Source organism: Tauraco erythrolophus, chromosome 8 (assembly GCF_009769465.1).
Source record: "Tauraco erythrolophus isolate bTauEry1 chromosome 8, bTauEry1.pri, whole genome shotgun sequence".
Classification (NCBI taxonomy): Eukaryota; Metazoa; Chordata; class Aves; order Musophagiformes; family Musophagidae; genus Tauraco; species Tauraco erythrolophus.
In genome coordinates, this window is record NC_141472.1 from 5,840,375 (window position 1) to 5,861,208 (window position 20,834).

Below are 20,834 nucleotides of genomic sequence, written 5' to 3' on the forward strand. Positions count from 1 at the left end.
AGTGGAACCGAAACCAGCAGGGACTTTTGAACATCGTTAAAATAGGGGACGGGCATAAGAATGAAAGCAAGTCCTTGTTACATTAGATCCTTCTTTCAGCGATGTCCAAGTGCTAATAGCCCCCTTCCCTGCAGCTCCCTGGAGCACCCCCTTATGCATTGCCAAAAACTGCTGATGCATTGGGAGCTGAGATGTCTCCACAACGTAACGTGGATGGTGATAAAGGCACGAAGAACAGCAGCAGAGCCAGAGATGGTTGGGGCGTATTGTAGCAAGAGGAGAGAAGGGCTGGTTTGGAAATTGGGATCACAGGGCTGTTGTCACTACTTGATGATGGTGGGGACCAAAATGCCTGCCGATGAGCTTTGAAGCACTCCTCATCTCCAATCTGTTTAGCAAGCAGCTGGAATCAGGTGGAAAAATATGGCAACTTACAGTAATTTCTGGAGCTCTGAAAGTTCATGGAAGCTGAGATAAACTAAGAGTCAGAGGAGATGGTATAGTCATGTCCTTTCCATGCTCATGAGAGCATTGTTAGCAAGAACATCACCATAAAGCATTGAAACACACTCTCTTGTCTATCAAGACCACGACAGTGAAAGCACATGGATCCATTCTTGAGGCTGAAATAAACCACTAGTATTTTTCCATGTATTTTTCCCCACTTCTGGAAAATGTTCACATTCTGAAACATTTTTTAAAATTTTTCAAAGTATCCTTCTACTGTTGCTAATCTGATCAGTCACCCTCATCTGTACCCCAAAGCAGAACGAAAAAAAAGTGAGTGAAAACAAGAAATAAAAGACATGGAAATATAGGAAAAGGAATTAATCGAATATATTAGAATTCTGATTTTAAAACCTGTATCATGGGAAAAGAAAATGTATAACCTATTTCAGTAGACTGTAAAACAGGGAATCAACAGGAGCAAAGGCAAATCCCTCTTCTATGCTTTTCTAGGTGCTTCAGCAAGAGCTTTGTAAAGCATTTATTTTGAAGGTTGGTGGTTGACCCCACCTCTTTCTTCCTCCCCAAGAAAAATCCAAGAAAGCATAAATATTATTTGAGTCAATTCAAACATTTTTTTCCTTTATCCCTTAAACCAGAAAACTGTAGAGAAAGGTATGTTCAGATCAAACACGATGCTTTGTTGTATCTGAAACAAAATGTTTCAGTTTTGGCTTGGGGTGAATTTTACACTGTTTAAAAACACATTTAAACAAATTTAGTCTTAATATCTTGTTGAAATCAAAACATTTATTTCTAAAGTTTCAGCAAAAAAACCCAATTTTAATTAGAGAAAACCCCACCCTTTTCAGTTAAAGCTAACTTACATTCAACACCAACTCACAAATAGTTTTTGTCAAACCAAAAAATGCATGTTTTGGGCACATCAGCTAAACATCTTCTGAGCTCTGGTTTGTGTAGAAGCTGGTACTCTGGGGCTTTGACATGCACTTTGGGTACTTGGCTATTGCCACAGTTTGAACATCGCTGTCGTATCTGTCCTGCAGCTGAGAACAAGGCTGCTTCCTGCTCAGTGGTATAGGAAGACTCCAAGAAAAAATACAAGTATCTGCGTTATTATTATTTCTACTATTATTATTATTGTTACGAGACCCTGGGTGCTGCCAGCTTAGACATTTAACCATAAAAAAACCCCGCAGGGAACAAAATGCACCCCCTTGTTTCTTTTTATCTTTGGAATAAGCTATCATTTCTTTGGCCTTCCCGTTCCCTATCGTCTTCGCAGCTCTTGCTACACTTGAAAGGTTTGACTTTGCTCAATACGATTGATAGCTAAGAAGAGCAGAAATAGGTGATCATCAACACAAGATTATATCTGCTTTGGCTCTTTGGTGGCTCTGAAAACGTGCAAGTATGGTTGGGGAGATGGAAAATAATATGAAACACTCACTAACAGCATGCAGCATAGAAACTTAGAAAACCACTGTAGTCGTTGACTCACAGATGGTCAAATGAACAACATGTTTCTATTCCTGTATTTAATTAAATCTTAATTATGCCACCAACAGGGTTCAAAACGGCATTATGAAACAGCTTGCATGAATACCAAAATATGATTGGCTGACGAGACTTTGAACTCGTGTAATTGTCTTCCCAAAAAAGTGCACACGTTGGGTCTATAAAGCCTCTTTGCCAAACAGCCCATTGCACCACAGCATATGATTCAAAATAAATTCATGTAGAATATGCTCGGTTCAAGATACGGAGCTGATAACGGAGAGGCAGAGTTTGAATTACCGGTGAGCCTAGTTGAAAGAAGCTGGGAGTCAGAGGAATGTTTGAGCCTCCAGTACACTCTGGATCAGGCCCTTTCATGGAGGCTTTGCCTTTTACCTTTGTTGGTCTGTAGATAAAATGGACCCATAATAAAATCAAGCAACTCTAATTTAATTCTTCCACCAGCTGATCATGTGAGTTAATTAAAACCAGCTGCCTGAAGTGTTTGTTTGAATTGTCTTTTTTTGTTGTTGAAAGAAGGCCCTTTATTGAAAAGAAATATTTTGGCGGATCTCTCTCTTTCATTTTTAATATGGCAGCTAAAAAACAACAAGTTGCTAGCACATTTTCCCAAGGAGTTTAGCTTTTGCGGTGCTTCCTAAAGCAGGGGGCTGGGAAGGCCCCTAGAAGGGCGCTTCATCCTAATTTTATCTTCCAGGGTCTTCCACCTTTTAAAGCCATTTTAAGCTGCTTTTGAACTTGATATTCAGATCAGGGATCATCTGCACCCTTCCCACTTACAAGCGCGACACAGAAGAGCAATGCATCTCAGAGCAAAAGAGCACACTGTCCAAAGCACGCCCACCCTACAAGCCACAGGTTCAAGAAAAAGCACAAAAAATATTTAAAAAAAACCCAAACCTTACCACTTTCAACTTTTCTGAAAGGTTTTCTACTTTGTTGCCATTTTCTTTGGTGGACGTGCGCAACGCCTGTTCAACAACCCTCCAGCCTTGGTCTGAAAAGACATTTTTTTGGTGCAAAGCAGCCTAAGGGGAAAAGAAGGAAGATGAAGATGTCATTGTAGCATTGAATTTTATTTTATTTTTCTATTGAGGTACTAAAATTCAAGCCATTCTGTTGAAAAATCATTAGAAAAAAACGTATTGCATTTCATGTTTGGACATATAAACTTTCTGTATTTTTTACGGAGATGGTCAGAGTAATTAAGGCAGAGAACAAAGGTCTGTATGGATTTAGAATTTAAAATTAACAACAAAAACCAAACAACTGCCCCCAGTCAAAATTTTGCACCCAAGATCCGTAATTTGTTGAGGGTTAGATTTTCAGTGAAAGTAATAGGTTTGCAATAGTTTGAAACTTAAAAAAATTTTTTACCTCCTCCTCCCACCTTTGGAGATATTCTTAAATATTAGCTCAAATTTCTAAGGAAAGCAGACCCTATTCAGACAAACTTTTGTTAGCACAAAAAGGTGAGCTGGGTGGGGGGCAAATAACTTCACTATAAAACTTTAACCTCTTTGAACCTTGTGTTTGAATCACCTGCATTCAGAAAAAAAAAAATCTCTACAGAAAATACAAAGATTCTTCAAGAAAATGGAGAATAGGCAATGCCTTGGATGGAAGAAATCCTGGCTAGGGACACCTTTACGCCTGTCTCGGAGAGGAGGTAGACCATAGAAGTTCCCAAAGGGTCCTCGGACCCCAAGTACTGGATGCTACTGGACATCACCCGTCGAGATGTGCCTGCCCAGGGATGAAGGCTACCTTGGCCACTTTGCTACGCTAACAAAAGTCCTGGGAGATGCGTGCGTGGAAGCCTTCGCTCCCTTGAAGTTTCATTTTGAAATGGAATACGACACAAAGGCACACTCAGTAGACGGCTGGCAGCGCTCCCGCTTCCTATAAAAGCCCACCGGATCTGCCAGGAGGGAGAACGCCTTTTCGCACCCGTTACTGACACTTTTTGATTTTTCAACCTAATTTGATCACTGATTCATCTTAAAAGGAGAGCAGAGTTTTTCTTGGGCTTTCTTTTTTTTTTCCCCAGTGAGGCCTCACGCTCCCTGAAATACCCAAAATCGCTGACACAGTGCGCTCCTCCAGGAATCCAGAGCCTTTCCCACTGAGTTACAAGCTGCCAAGGAGGCTATATTATAACAAAAGAAGTTTTTATATCCTCCTGTAGGCAGAATACTGGAAACTACCATGAAACGCGCATTATCTGAACAGTATTTGTTGATGGTTAGAATCAGCTCTTATTTAGGATATTTCCAGCTGATATGTAAACACGCCATGGAGAAGGACGGAGACAGCAACAGCGATGAAGGCACTGCCTGAACCCTCTTGGCCACGGTCCTGGGACTTAATATCTTAATAACTTGTCCTTATGAGTCACGGCAGTGAAGGAGCCAGAATTGCTCTTGTCACATTTGGTAAGTGGACTGAAATGCAGTCACGGACCGTGCAGTGGCTCACGATGGGACTGGGTGAGACGTCTCCGTCGCGGCAGGGATGTCACGTTGTGCTAGGGAACTGGCAGAGGGGTATTGTTTAAAGCACTAAAAGAAAAAATAATAAATGAAAAAAAAATCAGTAAAGTTGAAAGGGAAAGATGAAAGGGAGAGGTAGGGAGCGACAAATTTTAGGCAAACTTGTCAGTGGACTCAAAGCAGGTGTCAGTGGCCGAAGTGCTCTTGCCTGCCATAAACAGGAGGTCAGAATGATTAGACAGTCCCTTTTGGCATTAAGTTTCTGAACATTTGATTAAACCAGTGAAGAGCTCCCAGGAGGCCAGTCTGAATTTTCACTGGGTCAGGGTGATTTGGCCCATCCCATATTTCCTCTGTTTTGCTCAGAAGGCGGTTGCCGTATGAAGAAGAGCCTGCAAATTCTGCCGCTTGGTACTTTCTGCACCCAGTGCTAATGTGTGAAATGAAACACAGTCACAGCAAAGAACATCAGCAGAAAATATTATTGACCAGCCCAACTGATCAATCCAGAGCCTAAAAATTCGAGATGATGGATGCCTCTCTCCCCCTTCCAGTGCTACGACACTGACAATGCAGGTTTTGCAGACTGAGTTACAGTCTAAGCCATGCAAGTCCACTACATCCACTGCCTTGCACTGATTTCCCTGAGCAGATGCTGATGAGAAAAGAAAAGAAAACATGCAGAGAGCTAGCAAACCTTCACATCTCTGAAAGCGTTAGACTGCATTGATGAACTAATTCTGCATTTACTGATGGCACCAAAGAAAAGCAAATCTGAAAGTAAACATTTCTCTTGGGGGGAAAAGCGACACCCTTTAGAGACGGGTTTTGCTGGGTAAAACCAAACTCTCGGAGTGACTTTGTAATCAAGCAAAGTGTCTGTGAAAACAGCACCTTCTGAGTCATCAGCTGTGATTCTTGCACACATATCCGCCAACTCCAGCAACAAAACCAGCTTTCGTGCTCTTGGGCGGGTTGGAGCTGCAGATTCAGGCTGGCTCTGCGAGAGGGAGCTCCATCCCCCTCTGGCTCCCATCTTCCCAGGACACATTATCCGAAATCCTCCCGCGGAGTCCGATTCCTGGCACGGACGTGGGAACAGGAAGGAGCCCTGCGAGATGTTCGGGTCCCAGCCCACGTCCTGCAAAGAAACATGAGGGCTGCCCAGACAAGGGAGCAGATTTTTCCCACTCCAAAAAAACCCCTAGCCCCGTGCTTTCACATTTGAAACTCGCCATGAGTTCAATTGCATTGCCAAGAGGTGGGGGAGAGGATCTGTCATGCACGGTTGCTCCCCGCTACCTCTCTCACAGATTCCTCCTTCATCCTTCTTGGTGTCAAAAGGGAAAAAAAAAAAAAGGAAAAGAATCAGGAATTGCTTAAAGATATAATGATAATTAAAAAAAAATTATTCCCCACATCCTGATTTTTCTCTGCTCTATCCCCTTTCTGCTGGCAGGGAGACATTCCCAAAGGAAAAGCAAAAAGGAGCAAAATACAGAAGTGAAAGAGCTTGTCCCCAGAAATATTCCTCTGGTTTTCTTCTAAACTGAGGAGACTTTTATGTGAGTATTTCAAAATGAGGGTTTGGGTGGGGTTCCCTTTTCAAGAGGTAAGAAATAAAAATACAAGTAGTAAGATTTCTTCCACGATTAATTGTTTCCCTGAAAAAATGTGGAGAATCTGAAAGAAAGTGGAAGCTTTACATTAGTTTCCAAATTAAAAGTGCAGACGTATCAACATTTCATTACTCCCGCCTTGCTGTGAAACACAGAGGGGAAAACACTGAAAACTATAACTTCCAAAAAACGATCACGATTTTTGTTTGAGATGCATTTTCCAGCAAAAACAAAACAAAACTAAACAAAAAAAAAAAGGAAAACCAGTCTTATCAGTGACACGTTTTGGTCCCTGCTCTCCAACAGCCTCTTTATTTTTAACCCCAGAGATTTGTATCTGGGTCAAGTGTACGACCAGTCGCCCTCCTCCTGCAGCACAGGATTTAGCCTATCGTTTCTCAGGTTAGAAATGCATTTTGAAAAAAAAAAACCAACCAAAAACCAACCTCTCCTTGGGTCAGCGATTAGACTGAGTTCAAGGCCAATTCATATTCCATATGAATTGGTTGGTCCAGTCTTAGTGACAACAGCCAGAATATCAAATACACGACGAAGCCAGCCCGCTTAATGATATTTAAAACATATGGCACAACAACGTACCCCACATTTCCATAGCTTCACGTGCGCGTGTTACTGATACGCCTTGCATTATAATGAAAATATTAGTACACGTCGGATTGCCTCTCCCTTCCCCCTTCCCTCCACATGGAAGGATTTCGTCATATGTCTGCTCCGGTCTGATTTTGTTATTCATCTGTGCTGAGTGCCTGACAGATGTTTGCTTGCAAATTTCTAAATCGGTCTGCGCTGGCCCCACTTTGCTCCCAACTGCATTCACTGGGGGTTTTACCCCCATGGCATATGGGGAGCGATGCTGTCTGCCCGCTCCTGTCCCCTTCCCACTGCAGGGAGGTAAACCCATACAGCAGATGTGAGATACAATACTCGGAGGAAAAAAAGAAAATCCACATCCAGTCTCATTCCTCTCTGTTCATGGTCTCCAGTCACACAGCAGAATGAAGAAGCCAATGCAGAGAGGTATCCAGGCTGGAAAGTTCCTGCACGAAGCCCACATCTGGGGACCAAAGGGTGAGAGGAAAGGTTGGGAGGCATTCGGAATGGTAGGTGGCCCTTCAGCATTGACAGACTGAGCACATCGGACTTGTTGATTGATCCAAAAGTGTCACTGAAAAAGCCCACCCTGCTGTTAGCAGGCTCACATCATCACAAAAGAGCACACGAAAACCATTTCCTCCAGGATCCCACGCATCTCCTCAATTGCACGTTACGTTTCCATGCACCTTTGTCAAGGCAACATCAACCTTGCAAACAAAGCTTTCAGGTTAAAACCTCCCTCCATCCTTTCCACAGAATTATTTTTCTACAGAAAAATAAGACTACATCAAGACCAGTTACACTTTGGAGTTTTCAAAATTGTTGTATCTGAGGTCAGGGTGAAGATTCATCTTTTGTAATACTTGCAGTAAGCACTGCTGCATATAGCCTTCTGCTTTTCCCCAAATAAGACTCTTTGTTCTTGTGAAAACTTCCTTTAAGAGGTTCTCAACTTCCTTGAAAACAATTTGCTTATTTTCGACCAACTAGATGTTTTGCGTTTTTTTTCCTATTTGCTTTCTGAATCAGTTTTTCAGCATGTGCTCCCATCAAAAAATCAGATCCCACTGGAAAAAAAAAAGCACCATCAGGGAGCAACTCTAATTACAAAATATCAGAGCTCTGGTTGCACAACATGCCGTGAGACGCTGACGTTTCTAGCTTTTAATTTAGGCTTTGCCTCGTAAGCTAGAAGGTATGTGTCCCACCAGCCCAGACACAGGTTCAGAGAGTCCTGTTTGTGCTTATGTGGTGTTGAATGAGAGACCCTGGCTCTTTGCTAGGCACCCAAATCTCACAGTTCCCAAGATGAGGCTGACCTAGGGCGAATCAAAAATCAGTTCAAGTGTTTCCATTACCCTGCCCAAGGCTTCTTATCACCCATTTTATTTTTGGTGCAACCAAGCTCTCTGTTTCCTCAGTGTACTTTCCCTGCCATAGGAGAGAAGAGCTTTCCAGTGGAGGACATGGTTTTACAGAGGTGAGGTCTGAGTAAATGACTATTTACATTCCTGTAAGCAGCTTGGTGCTTGCAAGGAACTTTGCACAAAAATCAGGTGGCTTGACTGGAATTTATCAGAAATATCTCATCTGCCTCCTGGTGAGACCCCAGAAAATAAAGAACAACTGAAAGTATGGGAAGCTTTGCTGTGGATCAGTTCTGTCCCAGGGACATCATTCTTGAGCAGAAGCTCTTTTACTTGAGCAGGATGGTGAAGGGACCTTGTAAATTGGGGATCCCCAAGGGACTCCTGCTTTCTCCCTTCCCAGTCCTTCCAGTGGTTAACGGATCATCCATCCTCCCGCTTGGATGTGAAAGTGTTTCCACCCAAAACGAGTAGCGTCTCTCCCTCTATTTTCTATCGTCCTCAAGGAAATAGCTTATCACACCGCTTTACCCTTCCCTTTCAATCAGTTGAGCGATTCCGGGGCAGCCTTCAACAGCATCCTTATCCGGACCCTGAAACAACTACCTCCCAACTCCAGCAGAACTACAGAAGAGCTGCACCAAAATCCCACCAGACATCTCTTGTCAGAGCCCATGGCAACTTCTATAGCCAGGTGCCCCCAGTGCTAATTCTTTCTAAATGAAAGGCTGCCTCGCGGCATACTGAGAATTGAGCCTTTGAAGCCGGCGCAGAGCTCCCTGACCTATTATTGCTTTTTCAGATATACTCCACTATATCAAAATTATACAGATGGTTCTGTCACGAGTGCAAAAAGCAGCGGTTTCAGTGTCTTCCCCACATACGAAATGTAAGCCAGCTTATACAAAGCATCTCCCAGTTATATTTCCTCCATGTGTTATTTTTTATGTATCTTCCAGGGAAATGCAACTGGAGAATTTGAATTTAATAAGTGCGGGATATGGAGCGCTATTAAGTCTTCAAAGCACAATCAAGCAACAGGGATGGATCAAAGGCCTACAAAAATATTGCAAGAAATTATTGGCCCTTTAGGAGACTGAGACACAACAAATGCCTACTGGATTCGTCCTTCAGCCCCCTTGGGAGGGCAGAATTATTAAAGGTCGCTGTAAAGCCTGCTGAGAGCAACATAAAGTTTTCTGCTGACTTTGCAAGTTGTGGATCAGACTCTGGGTCACCTGATAGAGTATATAGTGGAACTGACAGTAAACTTTATCTTTGCCAAAAGCGCAAAAGAGAAGGAAATGAAACATCACAGTAGTATTGATGCCAGGAAAAAAAAAGAAAATTGCAAAGCTCAACTGATAATGAAAAAGTTGGGGGAGGTTCAGGCTGAGGACAGGTATGCTTTATAGCCCTCCTCCTTCAACAATTAAATGCAAGTTAAAAGACCTCTTGAGCTAAAATACACAGAAGTACAACACTTTTCCACTACAGGTTGCAGTGCTCATCCTCATGGCAGAGAGCGTTATTATGTAGTGTTATCATTTTAATTCAAGGATTGGATAACATGGAAACTACACCACATCCTTAGGCTGCAGCTGCTGCCCATGTCACCTCCTGAACTGAGGTGCTCCTGGAGAAGGTTTGAGCACATACATCACCCCTTTAATTTCAATGCGATGACTTATATGCTTGAAGTTGACCATATAGGATGTCGTTCTCTCCCACAGACACCAAAACTTGCCCCACCACAAAGGGTTTAGGGGTGCCTCCATCCCTGTAACGCACCTTACAGCTTCACCAAAAGGAATATTTCTCAAGCCCACTTCTCACCTGTGACGCTGAAGGTAGGACGTGAGCAGCTGGGACTGACAAATTAGAGCCCAGCTTCTTACAGTACTGCTGGAGCACTGCTTCCCACCATCCAATCCCAACACAGCAAGGCTCAGGGTAATATTGAGCAAGTCATCCTTGCCCAGCGAAGAACACCAGGGACGCAATGGAGCAAGTCATCAATGGAAGTGGGGAAGGATACCCTTGGCTCCTGGATGCAGCAGGCTTGGGAGGTGAAAATGGCTGCTGCTTCACCCAAACACACATCTTCCCTGACTCCACACATGCAAATCCACAGGTGCTTTGCAGGAATGCTCTTCCTGTGCCTCTAAGGGGTGCAGCTGTTTCCCTGATAATTTCATTTCCAGTGCTTCAGCTACTACACACGTGTTCCTTTAGGCCAGCTTTGGTGTCTATACAGTTGTGTGTTTACAACCAGAACTACGTCAAGAAGAATTGTGCTATGGTTCATGATGTCCCAGAAGCAATATGGTTTACACAGGTAAAGGCTGAAAAGCTTTAGTTCACCTAATATTTCTGGAACAACAATCCAAACTCAACAATACTAATTTATGAATTCTTATGGTTGCTTCTTTTAAATTCAACCAACCTTAATTTTTGAGAATTTGTTTGTTTGGATTGGGGTTTTTTCACCTAATTGTTTTTGAAATAAATGATGGGCCTTTCCTGCTTTTTCTCCCCAGTTCTCACTAGGAATGTCAAGCCTGGTTTCCCCTGGATTTGCTGAAGGTCCCAGAAGTGGAACTTGATCTTTTGGGGTCCAGTTGAGTCTTTAACAAAGCTATCTTTTCTCCTCAAAGTTTATTCAGGTGCTTGAGTTAAACAGGTGTTGGTAAAGACAAAGAAAAAAGCAGAAGTTTTAATCAGTCTAAGAAAAATAATTTCCTCTCTCAGTTGAGTAGGTTTGGCTGACAGTCCCTTCTGATGTTGTAAGTGTAGCTACCCAGCAATATTTATTTTTTATTTTTTTCTTATATGGAAGATTTCAACTTTTCAGCATCAAAATAAATAATAAAATGAAACCAAATCAGCTGACAACCAAGCAATTTGATCATAAGGTACCAGCCCAGTGCTACAGCAGAATTGAAAGGGAGGCACTGACTTTCTGTGTCAACTCTACTTGTGGCCAGGCAACCTCTATCCTGCTCAGCTGTTATGGCCTATCAAGGATGTCCAAAGCAGGGAGCAGGGACAGCAGGCAGGTAAAGTACCTGGGCACACAAGTAAACCTAAACTGCAACATGCAGAGGTAAAGCAGTCAGAGTTGGGATGCCTGGTTCTCCAAAATAAATCATCTTTTTCTAGGAACGGAAATGGCATGTTTCACAAAACCTTGCTCTATTTAGAAAACAAACATTTTTCCCTCATTAACTAATTCTGTCAGGTTTTTCTTTATTTACTCGGCAAGAAGTTCACTAGTCACCCTGGGGGCTCTCCAAAGCAATACACCTTTATTCTTCTAGGGCATTTAAACACATAAAAGCAAGACATAAAGGACCTAAACTAACTCACTTTACTTCTCGGTTGATATCCAAGGGGTCCTCACCAGGTCCCACCCTCCTGCTAAGACACTAAACCACTGAAGACATTAAACAGCACCATCAGCCTTCCAAAGGTGTGAGCCACAGCTCTCCTGGGCCTACAGGTTACATCCCATATTCTTCAAACAAAAAGCAATAAGCAGGCTGGGATGCTGTATTTTGTCCTGCTGCTGTGGGAACATCAGTGATATCTGAAGGCCCACAGAGAGCACCAAGAAGCCGTGTCAGGAAGGAACTTCAGTTAAAATGTGGTTAAAAAAAAGATGAATAAGAAAGGAAGAGTGGCTATGATTTTTGAGCAGTGTTTCCAAGAAAGGGAAAACAAATTATAGGCATTTGTTTCTTTCCATCTAAGTATCAGCAAACAGCTGTGATTTGGCTCATAACTAGCTCCGTAGCCTTTGAGGCAGAAGGTGTAGCTCCCTGTTTTAATCAGACAAATATTAGGAAAGGTTTAGTGCAGTTGCTTGAGTTAGCCCAAAGGTGACAATGACCTAACTGGTAGAGCTCTTCCTTTCTGCTACAGGAAACCAAGGTCACATCTCTAGGATCCTACTACCAGGCTGATGTGAGTGGGAACACTTCAAAGGCAGGACTTTTCACCACTGGGAATCATGATAAATAACCTGTCACTCAACAGCAACCCATCCAGACCATCAACCAGAGTTGCTAAAGAGCTGTCCAGTCTCCCTTAACCTGAAGACATATGCAACATGATACATGGCCTCAACTATGGCTTAAACCCTGGAAGAAATGGCTAGAGAATTATAGTATTGTGAGATGAGAAATGAGGACAAATACTGTCCATTTTTATTTGGGCGAGGAGGGCTCCAGCATTTGCAAACTATGAGTAGCTCAGTTATCAGCCAAAGACCAGGTACAGTTCAGAGCTGGCCAAAAAAACTACAAATGGTATATTTTAACTGACCCCATCCTCCTCTCCTTGAAAATTTAGTTTTTCCTCACTTCAAAAACCTTAGCAAGCTTCCCCTTGTTTTGCCCTGGCATTCAAAACTGTGATTTTTCCGAACTCTAACAATTCCAAAAACCCAGTAGCTCCAGCACAACTGTTCCTGAGCCACCAGCAGCTGCACCCAGCTCCTGGGAGGGGTTTGCCTTCTCCAGGCAGTTACCTTATAGTCTTTTCTGTCCTAGTTAGTTGTTTTGGCTTCCCCTCTATCCAACATCTGTACCTTAGTGGTTAAATTCTAGAGGTGTCCTCAACAGTTAAAACTCGGTTGGCTAAGGTTCAGGGCAATGAATCCTTTCTCTCTGTGCGTGTATCTGTTGAGCGATACGCCCAAACAAAGCCACTTCTGGATCTGCCTTCACACACATCATGCAATTTTTCAGGTTGGTTCTGTGCAGTTAGGTGGCATTTCTCAATGCCCTCTGGCCAACAATAAGGAGACATGTCACCACTGCCATGCATCCCCCTGACATAGCATTCAAAGTGGTTAGAGTGTAGATGGGGAAAGCTGACTTGTAACTTGCTCTGAGAAAGATTCTTATGCAGACGCATGAAGAAAGCCATCTATATCAATGGCAGTATAATTACACCAGGGCTCTGCTTTCCGGTACCTTGTTGCTATCTTTTCTCCTCATAACGTAGTTAACTAGAAGGTTGATTTACCTCTAGGGTCCTGGTTAATCCTCAAAAATACTGAAATGCAGGAATACAAGCAAGAGTACTTTGGACGACTTCTTGGTGGGCTTTCCAGCTATGTGAATTCGCGGTAACTATGGGTTTCAAGATGCACAAAAAGAGTAATTGAACCACAGGCTACTGTGCTCACCACTACAGTCAGTGGTTGGATCCAAAACAGGAGATGCACAGAGGATCACGGTGTTTGCAAGGGCAACCTGTGCCCAGCAGGAACAATTTTCACCCTGGGATCCTGCCAATCCCTTCAGAGGCTTCTGTAGGAGGCAGCTAAGACAAGTGGGTTAGAAGCTTTAAATTTGCTTTATCAGTGACTTCCTTACATCGTTTCTGGGGCTTTGCAGATTAAAGACAACGGCAAAGCACTGACCTGAGGCCATTAACTTCTGCAAACCTGTTTTGCAATCCATGGGGAGAGGATCCACCATGAGGACCCAGAAAAGACAGTCCCTCTCTCGGCCTGGAAAGGGAGATGAGGTCAGTCTCCCTACATCAGTGTCAGGTTGGCAAAATCCTTCCCAGACCACAGTCTGCACTTGCACTGCTAAAGTCAACCAAAGTTTCATCTCAGGAGAGAGCCCTGGCTCCTCAGTGGAAGCAGTTCTCCATCTTCTGGAGATGGAGAATCTGTCAAGCAATGCTAAAAACTGAAAGCCAAACTTGATGTTGTTTTGAATATACCTGCCTTGAAGTGGGGGTTGCAGTCAAAAAAAAAAAAAAAAACGGACAGAAGGCTGAGCCTGAATGCTGATGAAACAGCCAGGCTGGTTTTGGATTTTTCTTGATGTTGGTGGGAAGCCCTTCCTTCCCAATTTAATGGGGCTGGAGATGGGGGAGGAAAAGGAAAGGAGAACAAAATATTTCATATGCTTTGATTTTCCAGTTTGTGAAAAAATATTTTCATTTTCCCTAACCCAGGTTTTAAGCTACAGTTACTACTGCTACAGCCACAATTAATATTTCACCTTCCAAAAAGAGGAAAAAAATAAATAAAATAAATCTGTCTTCCTTGTGGATTCCCAGGGAGACATTCCGCTCTGATCTGCAATTAGTGGTGGCCTCGGGTAAATCATCTAAAATAGAAATGTTATTTTTAGAATTATGATAGCTACTACTTTTTACTCTTCCAAGTACCAGTTCTTCTTTTTGCTTTGCACTATCATTAAAAATAGAATCCGCAATTGCAATGTCACTGCCTTTTGGTTTCTTCCTACAGCAGGACACATGCCATCTTCCCAACGCTGCTGACATGAGAAATTACATGGATTTCTAATCTTGCCAGTGGTCAACGATCAGACCTGAAACACTGCACCTCGCACGGGAGGCAGAACCACCTCTACGTTATCCTTGTCCTACTGACAACAGAGCTCGGACAACCAGAAGATGCAAATGTGTCCTCCAACAGCTTAATGCTTGAGATGCTGATCCAAAACCCATTGAAGTCGATGAAAATCTCTTTTCTTGTCTCAGAGGGGGCTCAGACCAGAATTTCAGGCCTGTATTTAGCATTTATGTAACTTGAAACACCTCCCATAGACATTAGTGGGACTCAGGTACACCTCTCTTCTCCAAGGCATGTTCCAGCATTTTGCAGAATCTAAGCCTCAGGTAGAAGAGCTATGAATTACAGTGCGTTTTAAAAATCTGACTCACCACAGTGTTTTTTTTGAAAACCAATTATGATTTGCATTTATCATTATTACACTGTAGATGGTTTGTGCTGATGTTATACACAGCAAATAAGGCACCCTCTGGAAAAACGGTCCTTGCAATTCACACCTTGCTTGATCAAAGCTTGGATGGAGCTCCCACCTTCATAAAGGAGACAGACAAATGGCCAGCAGGCTCTCTCAGCAGGAAGAGATATTCACTGGGAAAATCTCTAAGTCCTTCCCTTCTCGCTTTTCTGTCATGGTCCTGTCAAACCTTCCCTAGAAAGGTCCGTAATTTCCCACTTCGACAAGCACAGAGATGAGGAACCCAGATGGAGCCACCAAACCATGCACAGGGAGAAGGTGCCAACTTGCTCCAGATGGGACAGGCACCCGGCTGCCCCAGCAACGCCTCTGCAAACCAAAAGCACACCTTAACCTTGACTGCACTTATTGGCAGGATTAGCAAGCAACAGGACTCGCTGTCCCTGGGTCAACCTCTTCGCCACTTATGCCTCCTGCTCTGAGGGTTTACAACTGAGGAAGCAGAGAGGAAAAGCGGGCACATCAGCTGGTAACGGTTCAGAAACAGATGTACATTCCTGCAAAAGACTCCAACGTTAATGTATCCCATTACTCCAAAACCATGCTCTGCTCCAACTGTCTTATCCCTACAGCCTCGTTCTCCTCACCTCCTGCCTCTTATCTGCACCGCTCCTTTGCTTTCGATTATAAACTCGTCACTGCAGGGCGAATGCGTCGGGAAACATCCGCCAGCCCCGTCCGGCCGCCGCCGCGACGCAGCACAAGCGATAAGGAAACAAAGCCCACAAAGCAGAAGTGCAAGGGAAAACTGGCTTTGCCTTTGCAAAGACAGCAAGTGGAAGATGAACACACCAGATTGTGTTTAGCTTTAAGGAATTATCCTCCAAGTCACACCAAAGGAAAGGGGAAAAAAATACGATCAGCTTAACTATACCTGGCTATAGTAGAGGCCATTCTGTGCTGGATACAATTTGCAACAGGGGAACTTCTGAAAGGAGAGATGATGCTTTTCTCTATCGCAGTACATAGTGAGGAGGAGGAGGAGGAGGAGGGCAGTAAGCACAGCAGCCTCTTTCTTCTTTCAGTTTGCTCCAAGAATTTGCATCCCTGGCAGCTCCCCCAGCAGAGAGGAGCTGGAAGAGCAGCCTGAGTGCACGGAAACGCTACCACCTTTGCTGTCAGGGCACCCAGCCCTTCCCCGCTCCCTACTGCGGGCAGAGAGAAGGGTGGCAGGAGGCAGAAATCCAAACACCCTCCTCTGCGAAGCAGAGAGGCTGCAGGGTGATTCGCTGGCCAAGCCCTGCCAAGGGGGACAACTGGAACAGGGAGAATAATCACTGACCCTGAAAGTCCAGTCTGTGTTTGTTGTTTTCCTCTAATTTAGAAATTTCAGGAGCCTGGTAGTGGCAGTGGACCAGCATCATCATCACAGTAGATGTCACATTTAAACAGGGCATTAAACTTTCACCAAAACTATTTTTTGTTTCATAACCTGTTTTTTCCCCACCCTGCTGCAGTAGCAGGAACGACACATCCACCCCATCCTCCTCAGCCAGCGGTACCTTTGCACTACGTGGCTCAACCGTAAACCTCTCAAACTCCCTTTTCCTTCAGGAAAGCCAGATCACGTTTCACCGGGCTCTACGCACACATAGACTGTGCCTTTGGTCTGCTCCAAGGGAAGATATCTGCAGCATTGCCAACGCTGTATGGAGCTCTGGCGCTAAGCGCTGCTGGGGCACTCGGTGGCCGTAAAGAATACATACGTACCCAGCAGCTCTAGAGCGATGCTCGTTGGCGCTGGGCTTATAGATTTCATAATTATGTCACAGTCAAGTTGAACCATAAATTTCCCCTAATGAAGCCTGCGTGATAGTAAAAACCTTTGGAAGTTTAGATGCTGCACACAGCAAGAGCCCTCCTGGGGAGAAATCCTGCCTCGCTCCGTCGTGCAAACTCTCCTGCGGGCTTGCTCACGGAAGCCAGGCAGGAGAATGAGGCTGTTCACTTATTTAATATAGACACGGTGTGCAGAGAAGCGAGGGGCAGCTCTGCTGCAGGACCCCACTCCTGCTCTGCACAGCTGGGAGAGGCACGGCCGAGAGCGCAGGGAGCAGCAGACGCTTGGCTGAAGCAGGACTACACCACACGTCCACATCCTTTTGCCACCACAGCTACAGCATGGTGTCCAGGAGCTGCGTGTCTCCTGCCATGCTGGGATGGGGTGGGCCCAGCAGTTATTACAAAGGCAAAAAACCTGTGTCAGTCCAGAAGCAGGCATTCGGAGTTGCCTCCACAAAGTCTGCCCCCAAAACCCTTCCGTTCCCAGCCCCTGGAGGGACCAAGTCCCACCCCAAGGAAACACCTTGCTCCCTAGGGAATCGAGTCCTGCCTTTGGTGGTCACGGCAGGGGAAAAGGAAGATGCAGAATAAGTATTAACACACACGTTGGCAGGGTAGGGGGAGAGGAGAGGCAGCAAGGAGCAGCTCCCCTTGCTCCTGGTGCTCTCAAACACAGCCCTGCTCCCTCCCCGAGCAGCCTTTTCCAGGCAACTATAGCACCTCCAGGCAGCACACACTGGGTGCTCAGTCCCAACTACCCTCCCATGCTCCATGCAAACCCACCCGGAGGAGTCGGTGCTCTTCGCAAGGAACCCGTACGCTGGGAAAATCACGTTCTTTGCCCCTGGAAAGCAGAGGTGCCCCTCCAGTCTCCAGTGGTGGTCTCTCTTAATACTTGGAAATACAAACCAAATACCCCTGACGAGGAGCATTTTGCCCCCTGACATGCAGCTTCACACCAGCATCGTTACCAACAGCAGTTTATTTCACTTATGGGACCGGCAAGAGGCTGTTGCTCACATTTCCCCCAGGATAAACGTTGCTTGCCCTAACTCAGCCGAGGGTGGGATCTGCCCTTGGGTCTGCAGGGCTGGCAGGCACCATCTACCCCTCTCTGCACTCATGGACCTCCAGGTCGCAAATGCGGAGCAGTTGCCAACACTGAGCCCTTCTGAAAACCCAGCTTTGGGGTGCAAGCTGCAGAGGCATCCGTCCCTTCCTCCTCACCGGGGTCTTAAATTGGATTAAAAATCTATTTGCAGAACTGCCTCGCTTTCCGACTTCTGTGCTGCACCTGAAAACCTTTCCTTTTGAAAGCAAACACAGGCTTCTCCCCAGGGGCTGCCTGGGGAAGTCTTTCCACTATAAACATTACCTACCAGTAGTGGAGTCAGCCCCAGGCAAGCCAAAATTCCTTCTCCTACCAAGGAACACTTTCCAATCAAACCAGACATTATTTTTTCCATTAATGAGTGTTGATACCTACTGGAAAACTTTGCAAAGAAATCTGTTCCAAACTGATTCTTCTGATACAACATCTACGTTTTACTGGTTTCTTTTGTCTTATTTTTATTATTATTGGTTTATTTTATTTTCCAGCTCCCTATTGAAAACGTGATCTTTGCTGCTCAGGAATGCATCTGTTCCTGCAATTTGGGCTGTAACTGAAATCGGAGGTCCAAATCGAATTTTGCTGTACCTTAGCTCCACAGAAGCAAAAGGAGTTTTCCCACATTTTCCCTGGTGCAATGGAGAGGAAAAATAGATCCGTTGTCTTCTGTTCAATACATCAGAAACTCTAGAGCTCTACCATGGTTTTTCTGTCCTAGAATACCATGATTTTAGTGGCGGGATAGACAGGAGGAAAAGATGTCCTCCTACCTACCCAGGGTCTTGCTTCCCCAAAAAAGTACTATTTAGTATTTAAAAAAGGGACCAAAAAAAAAGCAGAGAGAAAAAAGGCAGGCAGATGGGTCACGGGGCCAGCATCGCCCCTCTGGGATACTCTCCATAGAGCTTCTGATAAACCATGAGCTACTTTCCAGATGACCCATATTTTGGGCTCCACTGGGTTAGTCCCAAGTGGAGTGTGCTTGAAGAGGCTTCTCCCAGTTTCCCCCAAACCTCCACCCATCCCGCAGCTCAGCACACCCCCAGGTCACCCCTCGGAAGCGGGAGGCAGGTCCCCAGCTGGTCTCCACAGGGCAGGGATCTGGGAGCAGGGTGTTGTGAGGGGCAGCTCACGAAGGGACAGCAAAGGGGCTGTAAGACCCCCAGCACCGAGGGGGTGCAAAACAGGGTAACATTTTGCAAAAATGAGACACCTTCTTGAGCATCCAAGGGCTTGCATGCCCCGCACCCTGCTTCGGGCCGACGTACCGCTGCAGCCTGGCCATGGAGCTGGGAATTGGATCCTCGGCAGTCTGTAAGCGCTCAGCAAGCGGACCAGCACCCCAAAAAACACTTGGGGGGTGGTTACCTTGGAGGGGTGCTGCAAATTCAGCGTCTATAATGGTGGGGGTGGCAGTGGCAGGGGGTGGTCGTCAGCTATCTTTTATTTGAGGTGCATTCCCAAGATTTTAGTTAAGTGTAACATAAAACTGTGAAAGTTTAGCAGGGGAAAAGCTTTCCTCCCACTGACCTGGCCGGCCAATCAGAAGGGAGCCCCGCACCTCCCTCACTTCTGACAACTATTTAGCAACTGAGCTCAGCTAAAGTTTCCAAAAAGTTAGAATAACTTCCTCTCTCCAAGACCTCAATTTTTTTGCACAACCCCAGTCCTTGAAATAAGAGCCCTTCGAGCAACCTGGAAAACGTTTGGTCAGCAAAAAAAAAAAAAGGCAAGCCCTCCTGTTTTTCCAAAGGATCTGTCTCAGGAATTTAAAGCACATTTAAGACACACACACACTCAACATAAGGAGGGGGGGAAAGGCTCTTCCCCTCCCCTTCTCGCAGAAAGCATGGAAGAAAGCTCCAGTTCTCCTGTTTCCCCTGTGGATAGCTTGGGGACCAGTGAAGAGGAGCTGGAAAGGCAGCCAAAGAGATTTGGCAGGAAGAGAAGATACAGTAAGAAGTCCAGCGAAGATGGCAGCCCCAACCCAGGGAAGAGGGGGAAAAAGTCCAGTCCCAGCTCCCAATCTTATGAAGAACTGCAGAGCCAGAGGATCCTGGCCAACGTCAGAGAGAGGCAGAGGACTCAGTCGCTAAACGAAGCTTTTGCCGCCCTGAGGAAAATCATCCCCACTTTGCCCTCTGACAAACTCAGTAAAATCCAGACTCTCAAGCTGGCGGCGCGGTATATAGACTTCCTCTACCAGGTGCTACAGAGCGACGAGATGGACAGTAAGATGACGAGCTGCAGTTACGTGGCTCATGAGAGGCTGAGTTATGCCTTCTCTGTATGGAGGATGGAGGGAGCGTGGTCCATGTCGGCCTCCCACTAGCCACTGCCCGGGCCAGGCGAGCCCAGCTGCCGAAGGGGTAGGTACCGATTTCTCTTCTCGCGGAAGGTGGTCTGCGTCCGTCCGGCCACGGGATGGGGCTCCCGCAGCTCCCTTCACCGGACTGGCTTTGCTGCGGGGCTCGGTCCTGCCTGGGGAGAGGCGGTATGGCTTAGTGGGGTGTGGGGATGCTGCTGGGCAAGGGGTTTGGGGCCACCAACCCAGAGGCGATATGGGCAGCACAAACATGTCCGGCTCCCTCCCACTCCCCCATGTCTGTGAAAAATCAAAAACAAAACAAAATTTCCAGGCAGACAAAAAAATCAGATATGCCCCATTTTTAGGAAAAAATAAGCGTATTTCTGCTCTGCGGGAATGGGGAGCCGAGAGGGGATCGGCATTGAGAGCTGGCTGATGAGGGTACAAGGAGGAAACTATTGCTGCATGAGATTTGCCAGAAAGAGCTACTTCAGGGAATGGTTTTACGGGAGGAAAAGGCGATCAGTACGACAGGCTGACAAGGGGATCCGAAACAGCTGCTGCCCCACTCCGCGGGCGACTGTGCCCGAAAACCCCGGTGCGAGCCATCAGCTGCGGGAGGGGACCGGGGGTCCCTGGGACCCGAGCAAAGGGTTCTGCGATGAGTTCGCCCCAGGTTGTGTTTCGCTGAAAAGAAATGAGCAGCAGATGTCGGCTGCAACCCCGGGCTGTGCCC

The 20,834-nt window shown here is 45.6% G+C and overlaps 1 protein-coding gene across 1 annotated transcript; it reads left to right on the forward strand.

The window, feature by feature from the left end:
• Nucleotides 1–19,636: 19,636 nt before the first annotated feature.
• TWIST2 (twist family bHLH transcription factor 2) lies at nucleotides 19,637–20,122 on the forward strand. Its single transcript, XM_009987557.2, has one exon. The coding sequence runs from the start codon at nucleotides 19,640–19,642 to the stop codon at nucleotides 20,120–20,122; it is 483 nt and encodes a 160-aa protein (XP_009985859.1). The 5' UTR covers nucleotides 19,637–19,639.
• The last annotated feature ends 712 nt before the right edge of the window (nucleotides 20,123–20,834 follow it).

Coding starts and splice junctions, on each gene's coding strand:
- TWIST2 (XM_009987557.2), top strand. CDS start 19,640: ATGGAAGAAAGCTCCAGTTCTCCTGTTTCCCCTGTGGATAGCTTGGGG.